Source organism: Apteryx mantelli, chromosome 18 (genome assembly GCF_036417845.1).
Source record: "Apteryx mantelli isolate bAptMan1 chromosome 18, bAptMan1.hap1, whole genome shotgun sequence".
In the NCBI taxonomy this organism is placed as follows: Eukaryota; Metazoa; Chordata; class Aves; order Apterygiformes; family Apterygidae; genus Apteryx; species Apteryx mantelli.
Window position 1 is genome coordinate 8097329 of NC_089995.1, and position 21032 is coordinate 8118360.

Below are 21032 nucleotides of genomic sequence, written 5' to 3' on the forward strand. Positions count from 1 at the left end.
CTGGTTAACTTCCCAGTCCTTTCCTTCGCCCCTTGCACATCCTCCAGTTCAGCATTTTTGGCCTCTCTTGCTTTTTCTCTTCCATCCTCTTTTTCCCAGCTCCCTCAAGTTTTTCCTCTCCTCACTGTGCCTAGCACTTCCCAGCCTGCAGGGCTGCGTAATAGCTCAGCCCCTAGGGAGGTGCTGTGTGTATGATAAATCAGGGAAGTGGATGAGCAAATACCTGCTCTTACCAGCATTTTCTCCATGCAAGTGTGCTTCCTCCTCCCTTTTGCTCATGGCTGCATGTTGCAACAGTATATTTTTAACTATGCTGTGAATACAGCGTGGCGTTCTGGCTAGGTCCTTAGGGACGGGCCTGCTAAACTGCAGCAGGGCATGTCGGCTGGACTAGCACCAAACCCGGGCACTCTTGGCTCACCTGGATTCCAGCCCTGCAAAGGATGCTGTAAAAGCCTCTCTGGCTGCAATGTGCAGTATTTCCCATGGACAGTATAATTTCACTGAGGCTAGAAGATCCGAATGCTTACAAAACATCAGTGAAAAGCTGAAGGTAGTCTTGAGATTAAGGCAGGAAATCTAGATTCAATTCCTAGCTCCTACAGAGACTTTCCATATGTGGTCTTCCTTCCCCTAACTTGTATAAGAAGAATTATGCTGCCGTCTGTTCTTTGTCTAGACTGCTTAACACAGTGAGCGCTTTGGGGAAGAGCAAGCCCTTCACTGTGTGCTTACACCATGCCTGGCTCTTCGGGGTTTACAGCCTTCAAAATTCCCGCAACACAAATAATAATAAGTAATAAAAAATAATTTAAAATGTGTAGTGTTGTGAAAGCGTACAACTACCAACCCAGTGAAACTGTGGTACTTTGTGCAATTGGGCACGTGAGTCAGCGTCTCTCAGTAGCATCCCCCACTGATGCAATGCCGCAATACAGGAGGCTGCAGTGTCAGGTCAATCTGCTGTGCTTATTCACCGGTCGTGGGCATCCATGTTCAGCATGATCTCACCTCCTGCCCTCCACGCTGCTCAGAAAGACCAAGATGAGCTCAAACCTGGTAAAGGCAATCAATCAGAGCCAACAGGTAGCCCAGGAGGGCAAGGACATCAGTTTTGCATTTGCTTTCGGGAGCCAGAGTACCTTGTGCACCGCTAACTACTGGAACTGCCCTGGTCCAGCACCAGCTTCGCGCCGGGGAAGGGATGGCTGGTAGGGGACGGTGAGGGAGGCAACACTCTTTGCCTTAGGGTTGCTATATGTACTCGGAGCAGATTTATGCATGTGACGTGTTCTCACTGCCCCACTAGCAGGGTTTGTCTCTGCACTGCCTTTGAGCTCCCGGTTTAATTAACATGTGGATTTGGTTTTGAGCAGGCGGTGGGCAGAGAGGGCAGAGAGAGCGACGAACACAGAGGGAGTTTGGCTGGATCCGCAAACAGGCATACACAGAGCAGCAGGGGAGCACAAGGGGGAGAAGGCAGCATATCCTTTCACCCTTGTATGTAAAAATTACTTCCTAGGCTGATCCGGACACCTAAGACTCCAGGCAAAAATATAAGCTAGTGTGAAGAGGAAGATCCAGCAGGAAAAGCTGTCAGAGCTTTCCATAGCTCAGTCCATCAGCGCCTGCTTCACTGCGGAAACAATCAATTAGCCGCTTTCGCTGGAGCAGCCACAGACAAGGTAATCTGGGGGGAGCAAATCTTCAAGTTTATCCTGTCTCTCAGTTGCACTCTTAGCTTATTTACAACATCACAGGAGTCTTCCTCCCTGCTTAGCCTCACCTTTCGAAGTTTCTCCCAAGGATTTTTCTGTCTATGCTGATCAGCAAAGAAGAACAGTTAGGGACTAATGGTTTCCAGCTTCACTGCAAATCCTCACTTCCCTTAACACACAGCCAAAACAAACTGTTTCCTCCGGGCATCTGGACGGGGGCATTAGCTCTTTAACTCGCCATCTGATTTGCAGCTGCCAACGCGTTTTGTCTCGCTTTAAGGCAGATGTTTTCGGTTGAGGAAGTTTTGGTCCTACCAGTGATCAAAGGGTGATCTGCAGCGCACAGATTAGGCAGGTCCCTGCCCTGAAGAGCAAAATGTTGTAACAGGCAAATGAGAGGCAGATGACGCTAATGTTGAGGGACGCTGCTAGGAGCACTCAGCCCAAGCCCCTGTGCAGCGAAAGGCCCCAAAGAGCTGTGCCAGGAGCACAGCTGGTACCACAGATATGTTAAAGAGGGAGGTGTGAGAGCCCAAAAAGAGCATTAAGAAGATCCGGCTACAGTAAAGTATAGGGCTCACACTGGGATTTTGGAGGAAGCAAGAAGCTGTGCAGAGACACAAAGGGCCTGAGCTGTGTCTGGAGCGGGGGACGAAGCTGGCAGAGGGGTGGGGAGAGGAACAAAACTGACGCAGGGAAATAAGAGGCATCTAGGTGACCAAAGCATACAATAGAGTTCAAATTTCTATTCCTCATTTAAAATTTTCATTGCATGCTTTAAACAAACAGAAGTCAGCTCTCAGCATTTCTAGGTAGCTCCTGTGCCTGAGAACCTGGAAGCAAATTTCAATTCACAGATGTCTCTTGCTCCTCACATTGAATGTGCTGCCAGGACTCATAGACAGGAGCTGTCTAACAGCTTTAATGCATTTGGATTTGTCCCTATAGCTGCTGCTAATGTCTTGATTGGTGCTATTGAAATCTCTTGTCAAACATATGGTAATATGCTCCTCACGGATGTTCCTACTTTTCAGAACTCAGACCTGGATTCATTGTTTTCTGTAACGAGTTCATTCCTTCCTTCTGCTTTACTGCCTGCCCAGGCTAGCTATCATGAAGGAAATAAGCCCTGTTTATTATTTAATGTTATTAACACTAGACAAATTTCTGTTTAAAAAAAAAATGTATTTTTTTTAGTAGCAAGCCCTGCAAACTCAATCCGTAATCTGATAGTCAAACAACCTCTGCTATCCTTGACACATCACCAGTAATAAAGACTCTGTGTGTCAGGGCACTAATAGGCTTTAACTGCCCTAACTGGCCTCACCTGGGTCTCCCTGCCCAGTGGCTCCATTTAAGCTTGGACCTGGGCCCTACCTGAGCTGGGTTGTAGATGTGCCTGCTCCTGGGCTTCTTCCTTTGTTCTTGCTTGGTGTTCCTGCCCTGAGCTGGGATTTGGTGTGTTACCTTGCCTGATGATCACTGCGCTGCTGGTAGGACAGGACTTGCTGCCATCACCACCCTGCTCTGCTCACCGGCCTCTGGCATAGTGGGAGCGTGCCCTGTCGGTGATGTTGCCTGGCTTGCGCTGTGGCTGCCTCAGCGCCTGGCTTGCCTCCCCTGTGACTCTAGTAGGACTTTTCAATAGATGCAAGGCTCTTAATGGTCTTATTTAACTGTTCTAGAGAAAAGCAAAGGTATTCTTATGGGCTATAATTTTTCCATTATGTTGCTTACTGTGCATGGAAATAAAAACAAAAGCAGTAGATGCAAGTATGAGTACTTTAGTTCTGTTATAGCCATAGAGTTCAAATGGGGTTGAGCCAGCTGCTAGGAATAGCTGACCCCAAGACAGCCAGGCTGGTTGTCTTCTAGCTTTCTGCAGCTGGACTCAAGCACTTTAGTATGTTCTTTAACTCCAGGCAGTCATTCTGCAGCACCCAGTTTATAGCAGATTCAGCCGCACTTTTTCTTATAGAGACTCTAGGCTCTAATCTGCATTTTGCAATAGCAAAGACAGGTCTGGTGCTTGCATGTGTTAAATGGGATGGCACCAGGTTATCACGATGGGTGGGCAGAAGTGCACTAAGTGCACTTTCCTCTGTGCCACCAGAGCGTGTCACCCTCGCTGGGGAGATCAAGTCAGTGTCAGAAAACATGCTCTGTCTCCTCCCCACCTGAGGTTTAGTCACACTGAATAATCCATGAGATGTTGGGTTTCCTTCATGTAAATGGGAACAGGTGATACAGTGATGTCTGTGCTGCTTCTGAGCTTCTGGAATGAGCAATGTTCAGCTCCTGCGGACAGCTGGTACTTCTGAGCGGGGGCCAGTAATTCTGGATAAGGCTTGCCGAAAGAGAAATTCCATAAGTTAGCCTTTGGGAATGGTCTCAAATTCACCCTATTCGTGTAGAACCCAAAATTCCCATCAGCACCTATCCAATGCAGGCTGCAGAGACCTGCTCTCTCGTGACAAGTGCTCTGGGGCCTGGCAGTGCCAGGTGGCCAGTCTCTGCTTCCAGAGGAGCCCTGCCAAATCCAGATGACGGAGAGCAGCTGCTCGCTTGTGAAAAAAAGAGCTGGGGTGCGGGGAGAAACAAATTTCTGAGCTATTTTTACCCTTCTATGAACAATCTAGGAAAATAATTTGTTTGTATATGCTTTCTGCCTGGGAACTTGGATACTTTCAAGGAGTGATTTTAGTGCCTGAAGAGTGGAGTCTGGGGAAAGAAGATGCTTCCGATGAACGGTGGTGATGACAATGACCTATGGCCTTGGGATGGGGGAGGAAGAGAGGGGAAAAGGTTAAACGCGTGGGATTAAATGCTATCATGGCCTGGTTTGGAGCAGACTTCTCCAAGAAGACAGAGTACCTTCTATTAACTAATAAGATATTAATAATGAGATATTTGTCAATGCAGCATCTTTTTGGAAAGACGGGGGTTCTCCCACTGCTACCGTGCCCTTGGTCTGCGAGTACTGCAGTGGCACCCCCTGCGCTGGGACCTGTGGCACCTGCCAGATTTCTGCTCCCGGATCCGCACCGCTGGCATTTCAGCGACACTGTGGCTCCGAACCGTGGATCCTCTGGGAATGACGCGCTTATCAAATGTCCTTCCAAAGCATTAAGTGGATGGAAATAGTCATTGACCAGAATGACTGTGTTTATTGTGCGTAACCAGGGAACGCGACAAGGCCTGCTGCGAACCAAAGCATTAAGAAAATATAAATGTAATTTATCTTCATCGCTGTACAGAGCCTTGCGTAGCGAGGTGCCAACTGTTGCTCCAGAAAAACAAAAACACCCATCGGGCAGCCGGAGAAAAAACGGAAACGCGTCTCCGGCTCCGCGAGGGGCTGCACACGGGGTCGCCCCTCTGCCAAAAGCCTGCGCAGGCCGCGCGATGCTTCGGACCGGCTGCGGCGGCGGCGCTGCGAGGCCTGGACGGGGCGGCGCAGCGCGCGCTGCGGTGCTGCGGGGGCTCCCGGGAGCCGCCAGCCGCGCGGCTCGGCCCGGGGTCGGCTCGCGCCGGGGGCCCCTCGCGCCGCTACCGGCGGCCCGCGCCGGGCCGCAGCGACGGAGCCGGCCAGGGCGGCCGGGGTCCGGGGCGGGGCGGGGCCAGGCGGGAGGCCCCGCCCCTTGGGGCGCTGCCGCCGCCGCTGATTGGCGGCGCCGCTGGTGGGCGGGCCTGGGCCGCGGCGGCGGCGCGGCGGCGGCGGCGGCGGCAGCAGCAGGTGGCTCCGCACCGGCGGCTCCGCACAGGCGCCGCGCCGCGCTCCCGGGCCGCACCGCACCGCCCCGCACCGCCGCCCGCGCCGCCTCGCCGAGGCCCCCGCCGCAGCCAAGACGCCGCGGGCCGTGCTCCGAGTGAAGAATGGGGCGGCGAAGCTGGCCAAGCCGCCGGCGGCGGCGGAGGCCCCCGGCAGCGCCCCCGGGCCCGGGCTCTTCATGGAGCGGTCGCAGAGCCGCCTCAGCCTCTCCGCCTCCTTCGAGGCCCTGGCCATCTACTTCCCCTGCATGAACAGCTTCGACGAGGAGGACGCGGGTACGGCGCGGGGCGGCGGCTGGGCGGGAGGGGGCGGGCGGAGTTGGGGTGAACGGAGGGGCGAGGCGGGGGTCGGGGTGTGAATGGGGCGGTGGTCAGGCAGGGGTCGGGGTGTGAATGGGAGGTGAGGAGAGGGTCGGGGTGTGAATGGGGCGGTGGTCAGGCAGGGGTCGGGGTGTGAATGGGGGACGAGGAGGGGATTAGGTGTATGAATGGGGCAGAGGCCAGGCAGGGGGTCGGGGTGTGAAAGGGGGACGAGGAGATTAGGTGTATGAATGGGGCGGTGGTCAGGCAGGGGGTCAGGGTGTGACGGGGGGGGGCGAGCTGGGGGGTTGGGTGTATGAATGGGGTGGTGGTCAGGTAGCAGATCAGGGTGTGAATGGGGGATGAGGAGGGGATTAGGGGTGTGAATGGGAGCGGTGGTCAAGCAGGGGGTAAGGGGACGAATGGGGGCGTGAGGAGGGGGCAAGGTGTATGAATGGGGGCATGATCAGGCAGGGGGTCGGGGTGCGAATGGTGGGCGAGATGGGGAGTTAGGGGTGTAAATGGGGAAGTGGTCAAGCAAGGGGTTGGGGTGTGAATGGGGCAAGGAGGGCATTAGGGGTGTAAATGGGGTGGTGGCCAGACAGGCCATTATAGGGGTGTAAGTGGTCTGGGGGGTGAGGCGGAGGTTCAGGGTGCCAGTGGAGCTGGGGGCAACAGAGCGGGTTGGGGTGTAAATGGGGCTGGAGGCGAGGCAGGGCGTTAGGGGTGTAGAAGAGGTGGTGGTCAGGCAGGAAGCTGGAGGGGAAATGGGGTGGGCACAAGGCAGGGGGTCAGGGTGTAAATGGGGGAAAGGGGGTGAGACGGGGGGTCAGGGTGTAAATGTGGGAGTCAGGCAGGAGGCTGGGGTGCAAATGCAGCTGGGGGTGATGCACGGGGTTGGGGGTGAAGTGAGCTGGGGAGCAATGCATAGGTTTAGCGGGAAGAGGGAGGCTGGGGAGCGAGGCACGAGACTAGTGTTGTTAACAGGATTGGGGTGATGCAGGGGATTAGGGGTGTAAATGGGGCTGGGGGTTGAGGGTGTGTTAAGGCTAACGGATATAGGTTGCAGGGGGCCTGGGGGTGATGGGCAGCATTAGGGGGTGCTGGTTGTAGGTGCAAATGGGGCTGGGGGTGATGGGCAGTGTTAGGGGTGCTGATGTGGATGTAAATGGGGCTGGGTATATTTGGGGCAGGGAGGGCAGGAGGGCGCTGGGGTAAGAAAAGGAGGAAGGTGTCCCCACAGCAGGGATGGGTGGTGCGTGGAGAGAAAGCGGGGCTGGGAAGGGCACGGGGCAGTGGGGGGCCGGGGCTCGCAGGGGGGCAGGAGGAGGCTTGGGTGCCCAGGGGGGAGCATCGGTGCAGGGGCAGCCCTAAGGGGAGGACGATGGGGAGCGGGGAGGAAGCTGGAGTGTGAATGGGGTCAACAGCGGATGAGTTGGTGGGAGAGGGGATGCGGGAGCCGGCACTGCCGTCTGGCCTGTGCCAAGGGCTCCGGGGAAGGGTAGCAGGTTCCCAGTAGGCTTTGTGTGTGTCCGTCCGTGCTCCGATGCCGAGGAAGCAGGGATTGCAGCACGGGGGTGGCTCCGATTCCCAGAGCGTGGGGGTGGCAGCAGGAGCAGATTTGGGTGAGGTGGCTGCTTTTAGCAGGAGAGTGTGGGTTTGCGGTGTGCTGGCACTCGCCCTGACTCAGCGGAGGCTTTGGTGTGTAATCAGCCCCCTTTTGATTTCCATCTACATGGCACAGCTGCCCAGTGGTTTTTTGGCATCTCAGCACGCGTTTTGTGCGCAGCAAGAAACACGGGGCTGGGATGCTGAGTCGCGTGTGTGAGGAAGCGTATGCGAGTGGAGATTAAAAGGGGAGATTTTATCGCGATGATGAAATGTGCCGTCTCTGTTCTAATTGATATCAAAACCGGGGGCATTTACAAATGAGCGGCTTAAGCTTCAGCTCTCCTCTTGGGCTGAGCTGCCTCCTACACAAAGTGGTGAAGGGCAGCACTTGGGGAGAAAGCGTATCTTCTGCTGGACGTTGTGCCCAGCCTGCCGCTGACTTACAAGCAGTGAACTCTCAGGTTAATTGTTTTGAGGGGTCATTAGCACAATACACTGTGCTGCTTTCAGGGTGAAAAAGGGGATTCCGTTGAAACCAAGGTAAAGTATTATTTACGTAATCCTTTCAGAATGGATGCAGTGTTTTGTTTTTTTTTTTTTTTTGCCTGCTTTGTGAAGACATTTTTGGCTTCGAAGAGTTGGCAGTGTTAATAAAACAAGACCAAGCTTCAAAAGGAGGGATATTAGTAAGGGAAAGTAGGAAAGAAACTGGGTTGAACAGGGGAGGAAGGATGCTGGGTGCAGAGAAGGTGCTGGGAGTAGGGGGCAGCACAGCAGCTGTATGGATAGTGGATGTGGGGATAGAGAGGGCATACAAGGCAGTGGATGGAGAGCAGTGTTTAAGCACTTTCTCCATTCCCAGTGGCTTATTTTAAAATGAGTCATGTTTTTTGTGGTACACGTTGTACCAGAAACTGAACCTATACTGTAATCTTTTGAATAGCAAACAATGAAACTTGGTAACTAAGCCATATTTTAATGCTGACTATCACGGGTGCATCTCTCAAAATGCCGGCATGCTCCTTTGTCTGGTAGCTCATCCCAAGATGTGCAGACTCCAGCAGGAATACATGGGCAAATCAGCACATGAAATGCTGCACCTATAACACTGTCATTTTTAAATGAGTTGACGTAAGAATCACTATCTCATCTACATGATTAACTTATGATTGTCATCAGCATCATGCAAGGACGCCAGGAAGCAGGGAGAAGATTGTATCCTCCAACTGATATATTTTTCTAATTTTGTTTTCCAAATCTTGTTAATGATTTATTTGCTCTTCATATCCAGTTTGAATGCCGGGGAGCATACATGGCAATAATGGGAGCTTTGGGAAGTCTCAGTGCTGTTGCTTCGGAAATGATTTATAGCGAGACATGTTAGAGTACAAGAACCCGACACAATGACTTGAACAGTATTTCATTCCTGGGTGCCTGACCTCTTTTGCTCTGAGCAAGTTGACAATTTAAGTGAATACTTCCTGTTCCAGTGCTTAGAAAAATGGTTTTGCACAGAATTTATTTATTTATTCTCACTTACTGAATGCTCATGCATGAATGTTAATAGGCTGCTCCTAATAGAACACAAGTACTTGTCTCTGAATTAAATAAATCTACAATTAAGACACCCTTTTCCAAAAGGTTATTAGTAGAGCTTGCCTGCCTGAGTTAGTCTCATTAGAAGAGCTACTTAGGGTAACATTGAATACACTGGGGGCATTGCAGTATCGCTCCTTTATTTTATAACTATGCATATATATTCAGACATATACGAGCAAACAGCAAGGAAGAATGTGTGCATCCTTTTTTTCTTTTTTTTTTTTGCATTAAAATTACAAGCATATAATTTTTTCAGAAAAATAAATGTTGTGGAGGAGAAATGATAAAAGAAATGATACAGTTGTGGCAGACCAGATTCTGTGACATTCATACTGATGCATGCTCCTGAAATGGAATGAGATTCTGACCAGTTTTGATTGCAGTGCGACTTCTGTCAAAAAACAGATCTTGAGAGCTAGTTCAAAGAGGTGAATACTGCATTTGGCAAGATGTTCTGCGTAGGAGATGGCAGCAAAAAAGATCGATCCCACGAGCATTGACAAAGTAAACAGTCCTATTTCAAATGGGCACATCATCCATTTTGTGTGAAGCTGAGAACCATATCTTTAAGAGAATAGTCATCCTACAGTGAAAGAAGAGGAGCTGATAAATGGCCAGCCTTAAAGGAAACTTGACATGTTCCTCTGAAAGGGGAGAACAGCCTAATGAGAGCTAGCTCAAATCTAAATAGGAAAGATTCTTGAATTGTATTATTTATGTTTCTACACCCTTTTAATCTGACCCACCTGTAGTAGGATGTTTGCAAGAGTGCCAATGCTGAGAGCTATGCAGATGTGGAAACATAGCTGGCTATACTGGATCAAGACTAAAAATACCTGTGGATTCTAGCATTTCCCACCTTATATCTTGAAAAAATGGACCAGCTTTTGAAAAATGCTTTTACTTACAGAATATTTCCATTTCTGCCTTGGCCCTTTTGTTCTTCTTTACTGTCCATCTTCTGGATAGTAGATGAGAAGACTGTTCTCATCTTCGTTGTCTCTTCTGCCTGCCATAAAACCAGGGGTGTCTAAAATGATTTCTCAGAAATGAAGTGGATGCAGATGGTGCCTGCTTATATCATAGTGTGTGAAAGCAGAAAGGTCAGTGAACGCAGGATGGTAATAGCAATGCAGGACTTGGACCAAGAAAACTGACCTCTCTTTCGAATGCTCCTAGAACTAATCATCCTGTAATGCTGGTGTGAATGAGCTTCAGATGTGTCCTGTGGCAAATATGGTCATGTGCCTGTCTCTCCAAAGAGCTGGATATGGAGTGGCACTGAAATTTGCACTCCTACCTTGTAATAGCAGGTTCATTCCTCAGCTGCTTACACAAAGAGGATGCTCTGAGCAAACACAGAGCTCTGCCTCCCAGTAAGGTGCAGTGGGGCTTTGAAATAACAGAAATTACTGCCTGGAGTCCCTACGTTATTGAGTGCAAACTGATAACTCTTTTGGTCTCAGAATGGTAACGTTGCTATGCTTCCCATTGGCTGAGGGCCACTGTTTTCACTCCAGCAAGCTTCGCATCCACGGCAGTGAAAGCTAAGGGTAAGTTAAAGACTCCTCTGGGTCCAATATTGTTCAGCTTATTCATCAGTGACCTGGATGAAGGAACAGAGTGCACCCTCAGCAAGTCTGCTGATGATACAAAACTGGGAGGAGTGGCTGATACCCCAGCGGGCTGTGCTGCCGTTCAGAGAGACCTGGACAGGCTGGAGAGGTGGGTGGAGAGGAACCTCATGAAGTTCAACAAAGGCAAGTGCAGGGTCCTGCACCTGGGGAGGAATAACCCCATGCAGCAGTACAGGTTGGGGGTTGACCTGCTGGAAAGCAGCTCTGCGGAGAAGGACCTGGGAGTGCTGGTGGACACCAAGTTAAGCATGAGGCAGCAGTGTGCCCGTGTGGCCAAGAAGGCCAATGGTATCCTGGGGTGCAATAGGAAGAGCATTGCCAGCAGGTCAAGGGAGGTGATCCTCCCCCTCTACTCAGCCATGGTGAGGCCACATCTGGAGTCCTGTGTCCAGTTCTGGGCTCCCCAGTACAAGAGACACATGGAGCTACTGGAGAGGGTGCAGCATAGGGCTACAAAGATGATTAGGGGACTGGAGCATCTCGCCTATGGGGAAAGGCTGGGAGAGCTGGGCCTGTTTAGCCTAGAGCAGAGAAGGCTCAGGGGATCTTATCAATGTATACAAATATCTTAAGGGAGGGTGTCGAGAGGATGGAGCCAGACTCTTTTCAGTGGTGCCCAGCGATAGGACGAGAGGCAACAGACACAAACTGAAACACAGACAGTTCCATCTGAACATGATAAACTTATTTACTGTGAGAGTGACTGAGGGTGACAACTAGAGAGGTTGTGGAGTCTCCTTGCTTGGAGTTATTCAAAAGCTGTCTGAGCACAATCCTTGGAAACGCTCTCTAGGTGACCTTGCTTGAGCAGGGGGGTTGGACTAGGTGATCTCCAAAGGTCCCTTCCAACCTCAACGATTCTGTGATTTTTGAAACTGGAGTTATCATCATAATTGTTGATTTAACTTAGGCAAATGTCTGACTTGAGCTCTGTGATTTTTTTTTTCCAGTTATGGACAAAATGGGCCTAAAAGAGAAATTAAATAAACTGAAGCATACATATTGAAATGGATGCGTGCCTGTCAGTAAGAAGTATGCTTTCCTGCCTAGGTCACGCCTGTGAGCCTATGGCTTCTCCCTCTGCGCTGCTGGGGTTAGGTGGACTCATTGGAGGCTGCCTGTCATCCCAGGCCTTGTCTCCCGTCCCTGACTGCTGGCCATCACAAGCACATTAATCATTTCAGTGTGACTGCACTTTCTGTGTGCACGTTTCTAGAAATGGGAACTTAAACCAATGCATATTTCTAGCCATTTGAAAACAATCTTAATTGCACTAAGGATCTGCCTTGCGCTTTGTCTCGATCTTGGCTGGATTCAGCCTTTCGCTGTGCTGGTATTCATGTGGCAACATGTCCTGAACTGCCAAATGGCAAGTGCATGTGAGTTAAAAATAATGTGCTGAGGATTTATGACTGTGGGAATCTGCCTGTAGACGGCTTGTGAATTAGGGTGCAGTTTGCAGCTTAAGCAGCAGTATCATGGAGCGGTGCATGAAATCTGCCTTTTACTGACAGAGGCCTTAGCTTTGCTGAATCCAGGACTGGGGAGGGTCCTTAAGGTTAATGATGGTGACCTCCTTAACCCTGTGTTTGCTGATGTGGAGGAGAACCAGCTTTCTCTGTGTGCAGTGTGGAGTTTGGAAAATTCACTAAAGCAGAACAAAAAGCAAGATTATTGGTAGAGAGCAATGGAAACTGCCTCAGAGCTACGCAGGCACGCACGAAAACCCAGCAAGTTTTGGGCAGGGAAGAGGAGCTGGATTTAGTAGTAGGGATACTCAGTTTAGTGGTGGACCTGCTGCAGGTCAGGAAGCCAGAAATGGCCCTCAGTTCTGAGAGGTGCAAGCATCCGGGGAAAATCCTGTGTACCGTAGAGGACATGGACTGCACCTGAAGAGACAAAGGCAGAGCAATGCACAAAATCACTGAGTGTAAGTGGAAAGCAGCCTGCTTTAAAGTCTACGTGGACTCTGCAAATTCTGTGCTCTCTCTCATGTGCATGAAGAGTGACATTGTCAAACCTGAGTGCTAGCAAGCTTGTAGCTAGAGGATGGGGTTTCCCTCAGCGACTGTGTCTAACTCGCAGGATCCAGGAGCACTCCTCAGGCCTGGGTGTCTGCTCCAGCTCTGCTCTGACTTAAATGGGGTGCAACGCAGGCATGCATCAGCTCCTTTCTCCTTCATTCTATGTCCTAATTCCCTTGGGAAGGAAACCCAGCTTCACTGGCCGAAGGCATCCGAGGCATGCCCTGACTGGGATGTGAGTTTGGATGTTTATATAGACTATAGCCATAGCTCGTATTGCGGAATGCACATGCCCCAAAGTCCAGCTATGACCTGAGCATCTGCAAAAAGGGAACCTCGTGAGAGTTGCAGGGCTCTTACACCCGTGAAAGCACGGACGGCAGAGAGGCTCTGGCCAGGAACCAGGGGAAGTTACAGTGCAGCTGCAAGGGATGAGTAAGAGTCCAGCGGAGCAGGGCGCAGTGCGGCAGCCAGACCACTGCCCAGCTTGGTGGACCTCTGCTATGGCCGTGAGAAGGCAGAATAAAATCATGTCTCAGCCAGCTGGAACCAAGTGTCTGGCAGAGAGAAAATGGTTTCTAAAGTCAAAATGTCTCCTAGATACTGACAGTAAGCCCTCCTTGTGTCAGCTGCTCATTCAGGAAACGGTGGAGTCAGAAATCCAACCTAGGCTGCTTTTTTCACACTATCAGGTACTGGCAAATACACTGTTACCATCAATTGCTTTGAAGAAAAGCTATGTGCAATGTTAATTTAATGGATTGATAAAAACACATTTAAAACGTGTTGGGGTGGAATAATGGGCTAGCTGTGGACTTGTGGGAGAGTTTAGAATACTTCTTTTGTCTAGGTTATATCTATTGAACTCCTCTATAATTTAAACAATAAGATGTCATCAAGTTATTAAATAAAGAGAGCCCCTATGTGTGTTTCCAAGTTGCCATGGATATTTTTCAATTGCAATTCTGTATTGGATTGGAGTACACATAATTTTAAAGAAAATGATGATTCAAATCTCTTTTACTATACTGTATACTTTTTAAATGTATGTTTGAGGGTGTTAAGGCCTTTTGGTGTTTAGTTCTTTTTTTTGTTTGTTTCTTCTTAAATTACCTTAGCAATTTTGGGTTATCCTGCAAAACTCTAACCAGTTTTGTTAGTTGTTTGTTAGGTAGGTAACCATGTTCACACACAGAACATATAGGGGACAGGGGAAATTATCTGCACAGCTGGCGTGTTAAGTATTTTTCTTAATCTGTTACAAATGAAATGATAGTTCATCCCCATAACCCTGTGAAGATACAAACTTGGGCTCGTCTGGCAAAGCGTTACCCTAGGGATGCTGCAGGACAAATCTGAATCCGTCTGGCGCATGCAAGTACGTAGAGAGCCCGTCTGTGCCTTAATCCTTGCTGCAAACCTCACCAGCTCCCTTGGCTGGTGCAAGAGGCAGTAAAAGCTGTGGCTTTTCCCTCTCCTTGCACGTTAAGGTGTGTGCCCTTGGCCCTAGGTTATCCTAGTGATTTTGAGATGCGCCCCTCTCCCTGCTGGGTGCACTCCAGCTCTAGGCTTGCAGGTGTTTGTGTTACAGATGGATTTAAAGAATTATATAAAGCAATGAGAACAACTTTAAAAGAGCTGCTTTCAAATCAGTCTGTTATTGGAGGAAAGGGTATGAAACTACCCACCAGCACAGAAGAGGCCATGGGTAGTATGTGCAGAGGCTGGTGATCTCGCGCCCAATCGTGACTTAATCCAGGCCGTAAATGGCATGACCCACCCCTGTACGGTGGAGCTGAACGTGCCGTGCGGCTCTGTCCTTGCCCTGTGCACTGAACTTCTGCATCTTTCTGCTCTCTGGCAGGCCTCAACTCCAAGGAAAGGGTTTTTCTTTTTTCTTCACCTGTGGCCATGTGAGGCCAGAAGGGAGTGAGAGCCAGGTGAGTGAGCAAGCGCTGGAACGAGTGAACTGAAACCTGTTCCTCGTGTTTGTCGCTCTTTGTCTTGTAGCCGCGTGCAACCTGCTTTAGATACAGCTCGTTTTCTGTGACAGTCATTTCACGTACCCCATTCAAGACCCCAGCAGCTTTGACTAATGCTGTTTTTCCTAGCCTCTAGGCATGAAACTGCCCCTGTGAAGCCTGTTCAGTGCTCCAGGGCATGTCTGCGCCCTGCTAAGCGGAGCTCTCCCTTAGGGGTGTGCAACCAGCTAGGTCAAGTCCCAAAAGCACAGGAGCTACCTGGATAGCTCTAGCTTGGGGACAGCATGACATTGGTGTAACTGTACTGTGTTTGGGACCAGAGCTAGTACCTGCATCCAGCAAAGCTTTGTAGAGGTAGCAGCTAACACCAGGGTCTTGAGCACTGTGCTAGGTTGTGCTGTGTGGACCCTTCCTTAGTGCTCATCCAAGCATGGAATTACAGGAGAGGGGGAACGGGGACGAGGCCACGGGCTCCTGATGGTGACACTGTCCTGCACCTTCGCGCTGTTTGTGGCAGCCCACTGCTGGGAAAGCAGTGTCGTCTCCTTCCCTCAGAAGTGACTGCATCTGGCCTGATGTACATTGTAGATGTTTAAAGGGTGTTGTTAAGCTCCAGCCATGGGTGCAGGCATTGTAGAAAGCTGGTTATGTGTGATGGCTGCCCACCACAAGGGAAAAATGTCCCTTTCTCTTATTCCACTGTCAATTTACTGTAAATAGAAGAATCTGTCCCTGGAAAGCTTTCTGTCTAGGAAAGTCTGTTCCCTATTGCTTTTATTTCATGTAAAGTTAATTCTAATGCAACATTTATTAATTCAAAAGCAGTGTTCTCCAAGCTAAAGAAAAATCTTTACTCTGTCAGATTCTTACATCAGGACAAGTTGTGAAATGTTGTAACTATTTTGCTTCAACATTTCTGTTTGACAGAATATATGTATCTGCTTTGTGTAGGGAGGAATTAGGCTTAATTGGGCTAGTTGTTTTGAGGAATAATTTATCTGTACGATTATTTTCTGAAGCACTATCTGCTTGTATTTGAGTGCCTTCAGCTAGATTAGAAATGTGAACACTTTAATTTAGGAAACGGTCTGCAAGTTGCTAATGCGTTTTAGTGGGGCAATGAGACCTGGTGTCTGACTTGCTTAAACGGGCTTCTCAGCCCTGCAGTCTTGTCTTCTCTTCCCCCAGGCATCTGTCATGAAGCGCTGTGCACCGTTAGCATATTTGAATAAGGATTTCCAATCTTCTGCAGAACTGTAACAGAATGTGAATATCCATCTATCCAAATGATGTTCCTTTGAGGCTTAGTTTTCTTTTCTGAAAGAGGGTGTGAAAACCATGCTATACTATGTGGGAATATGTGTCAAGATGGGATCATGCAAGGCAGATGATGCCTCATTAGGTGCCGTTGCTTAAGTAGTCTGTGCTGATCGTATGCACAAATTAGGCACGCTCTGCTTTCACTATCACACTATGCTTGCCTTGGGTTCTGCGTTTAAGTTATATTGTTGGCTTTGCTTTTATAAAGCAGCATGCCTGTAAAGACTGGGAAACCTTGATTCAGCCTGACTTCACATGGGAATAATGCAAAGCTCAGCAGCCCTACCTTTAACCAAATCCAGACACAGTTAAATCACTGTAGCAGATAATACCTATTTCAGCTTCGCACCATTAGCCTGTTATATCATCATCTTCCAATACACAAAGAACTCATACAGCCTTGCGGAAGCCAGCTGTCTACAATGTTCAAGTGCTCGACAGTTTGGAGAGTACAGCGTGTACAGAGGTGAATTGCACATTTTTTGTCAAAACCATTTTATGACTAAGAGGAACTCGTGCTCATGTCTGCATGTCCTTATTCTTAGAAACGTTGGGGTGGAAGGGGTCTTGATGTCACCTGTTTCAGCTCCCCAGGTAACTCGCTTCTTCCAGTGTTTAATTTTCTAACTAGAAGGACAATTTCCCCTAACATTTAACCTAAATCTTTGTGGAAATTAAGCGAATTATTTTGTCTCACCCCTCAGGGACCTGGGAAGCGATTGATCACTGCTGTCTTTAGAGCAGCTCTTCATGTTATAAGACTGTTCTTGCCTGGGTGAATAGTTTCAAGTCAGGAAATGATTCTGATCATGACCATTGCTGTGTCTGTCATCCCCCTCCCTCCTTTTGCAGCCTTTTACTTATCCTAAATAAACCTGTTTTGTTTTTTTTTTTTGGAACATAGAGCACAATTTTCCAGGCCTCGTCTTGGTCTTGTTGCGGTGCTCTAGACCCTCCGGCACACAGAGCAGAGCCCTGTGGACAGTGCTCTACATGAGGCCTCGCTAGCTCCTAGCAGAAACGGATAATTGTCTCCCACGCTTCATGTATGACATTCCTATAAATACATGTTCCGCAAGAATGTCCCCGTTCCTGACTCACGCTTGTGATGTGATCCATGCTGCTTTCCAGATCGTTCTCGGCAGGATTGCTGCCTGGCTGGTCATTCCCTTTTTTCGCCTTTGTGCATTTAATTCCCCCCTCTGACACACACGCACACACACACACCTCCTGAAGTTGCTGCTTTTTGCTTGGCTTTGTTGAATTTCCTCGTATTGATCTGGAGGGGCGAACTGTTTTATCCCATTAGTGTCGGCCTGAATTCCAGCTCTGTCGGTCAGCAAGACGGTGCTGCCGGGGCGCGGTGGGATTCGGCGGCGGGTGGGTGTCTGCGAGAAGGTGCTTTGTCCTCGGGGCTCCGGGAACGCTGCGCCTTTGGTGGCCGGTTCTGGCAGCCGGCGAAGGAGCGGGCTGTAGCTGGGGGTCGCTGCCCGCAGGATCCGCAGACGAGCCGCAGCCTCCTCGAAACCCGCTCGCTTTCGGCGCGCCCGGAGCAGCCGCTCTTCAGGCCTGCGGCAGGCGCGTTCTCCTTGCCCCGTCTTGCAGCGTTCGGGTCAAGGCACTGCGGAGGTGTCGTTAGCAGCCAGGCTGGAGTTCAGCGGTATCTGTGCTGAGCGGCGCTTTACGAGGGCGCTGGTGGCAGGTCTGACCTGGTGACGGGAGCACGCGGGCATGGCGGCCGGGGATGGCAGCGCTGCTGCGCTGCGTTTCCCGGTGGCGTGCGACTCTCCTGCCAGCTGCCCACCAACAGGACACTGCTTTACGGTTAGCTGGGAACGTATCCTACCGCATGGATGGAAAACGTGTTAATTGTGCTGCAGCCAACATGTCTGTGAGGATTAAGATAATTTTTCGCTGCAAATCCAGCTCCTAGTTTAGCGCTTCGCAGCATTTTGGAAGGATTGTGTGGGCGGATGGGTTTTATTTTATTTTTTACTATTTACCTTTCCTCCTATATTTGGTACGTGATGAGACATCACAGCACTAGCGAAAAGTTATGAAACTTTAATTCAAGATTTAAAGGTGGCTGTTTTATGTGTTTTTATGGCTATTTTAGGGGTTTTAATCAGATTGTCAGGAAAACAAATCGGAGAAGACTTTCCCTCTTCTTAATGCCTGCTGGAGTTCAAGCTGTTGTGATCAGCTCACTTCTGGACAGTAGTATCGGGACAGATACGATACGGTAGCTTTCTTCGTGTCTCTTGCGTTTAGTCCGTGCTGCTGTCCCTTTGGCAGAAGCCCTGTTAGCATGAAATCTCGCTGGTGGCCCATGAGACGGGAGCAATCACTCTGCAGCTCTTCTGCAGACCCCTTTCACCTTTAAAGGGTTTTTAATTAGACCTTGATGATAAAGGTAGATAGTGGCCCGGACTAAACTGTGAGGCCTGACAGTTGCCCACTGTCACAACCTCCCTGCTGCCCTCAAGCCCAGCAAAGCGAATGCAGAACTTGCTGTCACAGCCCACTGTTAAATTTCCCACTTGGTTGATGGTGTTTTGGGACGTTGTTGCCAAAAACCACACATTTTTATACCTGAGCAGGCTGATCCCTGTACATCTGCCTTTGGGTTTTCCACAGCCCACTCCTGATTTGAGATTTTTATTTCAATATAATTAGACAGAAAAAGCTAGGTAATGTTACTTGTGTCTTGAGATAAAAACAAGCTTTCTATGGTGATCATAGTTTTGACACCAAGAATCTGTACTTGTTTTAAATGTTAAGTATCCCAAGTTGGACATTTTCAGAAACACCCGTGAGAGTCTGGGTCTCTAGCTGTTGTTGAAAGCAAATGGGATTTGTCCTGCCTTCAGCAGTCTTGAAAATCATCCTCCAGCCCAGCAAATGAGAGGCTGAAACTCTGCCATGCAAAGGCAATTCAGGCCCAGGAACAGACTCTTATTTAGATCCTGCAATTCAAATAAGTCAGCGAAGGACTGTTAGAAATGCTGTTCTGGAAATTGGGGCAAGAAATGCTGGAAGTAGGCGTGCAATCCAGGGTTCAGCCTGACAGACAACTCGTATTAAATCAAAGCGTGATTTATGGAACTGCTTCTGTTAAGCTTCCTCATGCACTTTGGAAAACCAAGCTGCCTGTTTGGTCAAAATCCAATATCCCGACAGTTTGCATGGGTTGCTGGCTGCAGCAATAAGCATGACGAAGCTCCGAGAGCCGCTTTCTGCAGGCTTTGCAGTCAGCCACATCGGCGCTGCTTCTCATAAAACAGACACTGTCAAAATGTGGCACAGTACGAGGACATCGCCATGGCAACGGTAGCATCCCATGACACCTGTTCTTGTACTGTGGTAGCGGCGCATGCTGTCATGGTTGTACTTCCTTTCCCCATCTGGGGCCGTTACGAGTGCCATGGTACAAATCATCCAGATTTGGTTAGCGACTGCTAGTATTTAGGGGGCTGAGCACAGCGAAGAGATGAGATTATGAATGCCTTAAATAAGGCAGATATTCCTGCTTTCCTCTCGCATAATTCAGATTAAAAGCAGCTGTTTTAGTTTGCTGCTGCCGCAAAAAAGCAACTCTCTCTCTGATATTCTTGCTGGAATATCTGGTTTGTAGGTGACATCTCGGGCATCTGGGCTCTTATCTAGCATGTCTTTGTCGGGCAGCTCCAAGATTGCTCAGTTCGTGGAAACATTCCAGTCGTGCTTCCTATTGAAACCTTTTAGTCCGGAAAAAGCTTAGTGCCGTTTTCCGTATGCACCCTGACGGCTCTGCTCTCTGCTCCTATTCCTCTGCAAGGTGTTTCAGCTGCTTCTGACGCTGCTGACCACGCGACTCCCCTGGGGCAGAAGCCTGAGGTCTTTGGACGCAGTCTCAAACAGGGTTATCTCCTGGATTCATTTGTCTCTATCCATGTTTTTAGCCTGCCTATAAGTAATTCAATTCCTGCTGCTGCCTCTGCAATAAAAATGTTCCTCAGTATTCCCCTCTCTCTCCATTTTTTTTTCCCTTTTCTTTCTGTATTTATGTATTTCTACCAGGTGATGTTTCCCAGTATTAGCATCATGGTGTTTTTCTGCTGTGCAGACGACACGTGTTTTTCGTCTCCTTTTTCTTGACTTAGGGAAAACTGTTCTCTACATTTTCTCATAAACAACAGAATTTTTTACAAGAAAATAAAGGGCATAATAAAGGTAAAGATATTTTTGGTGTTGCAGTCCATGGCCATTCCAACACTCATGCTTTTCGCTTCTGCTTGTAAGTACAGCAAGGTGATCTTGGTTGCAAGGAAGGAGACACTGTGCTGTAAACAAGAATAAGGAAGGAATAACTTTTTTCAACCTGTGTGTAAGCAGTTGTTTAGCTATTGTGTGTGTGCATGGTTTATGAAAATTGTATGGGCAAAGAGACACTTATTCACCTAATTAGCCATTTGCCCACCTAAGATGCATCAGCTGTGGATGTGCAAGCTAGGTATGCAAGTGTGCAGCAAGGCTGTTGCTATTGCTGTAGCATAAAGGGATTGTGTGATAAAACTTGGACTTATGACTTTGACATCTGGTCTAAAGAATTTCATTTGAAGGGAATGAGGCAGGTAATTGAATGGAAGGTTAGAGACAGTACAGGTTGAAAACAAGGGAAAAAGAACTTGACTTTTATCGTATCTGTTCTTTAGGACCCACTTCTGGACTCTTCCAGAGCAATAATTCTTGGTTGTCCGGTTTGGCCCAGTGCTCCACTTTGAGTCATTCGAGAATACCAAGTTAGCTTTCTATAAACTTATAGGCAGAATTTGGCTTGTTCTTCTAGGAATAAAACCAGGCAAATTACTCGCAGTCCGTTTTAGGTGGTGAGTTTGACTCTCTGTTTTCGCAGTCTGTTCGCTATAGCCATCTGCTGCAAAGAGACTGCAAGCTTGTAGGACAGATTGACTGTGAAAATCAGGAAGTTAATTTTGTTTAATTTCCTAAAATCTATGAAACTCCCTATTTCCCTAAACACCTTTTCCCTAGAGCCCTAAGACACAGGGTTTCCACAGACCAGCTGTACAG

At 48.9% G+C, this 21032-nt stretch overlaps 1 protein-coding gene across 1 annotated transcript in view; it reads left to right on the forward strand.

The window, feature by feature from the left end:
• Positions 1–5653: 5653 nt before the first annotated feature.
• RIMS4 (regulating synaptic membrane exocytosis 4) overlaps positions 5654–21032 on the forward strand; it is a 58359-nt gene continuing 42980 nt past the window's right edge. The window contains exon 1 of the mRNA XM_067307702.1: positions 5654–5765. Coding sequence (XP_067163803.1) covers positions 5669–5765 — 97 coding nt within the window. The 5' untranslated portion in view covers positions 5654–5668. The remainder of the gene's footprint in view (positions 5766–21032) is intronic.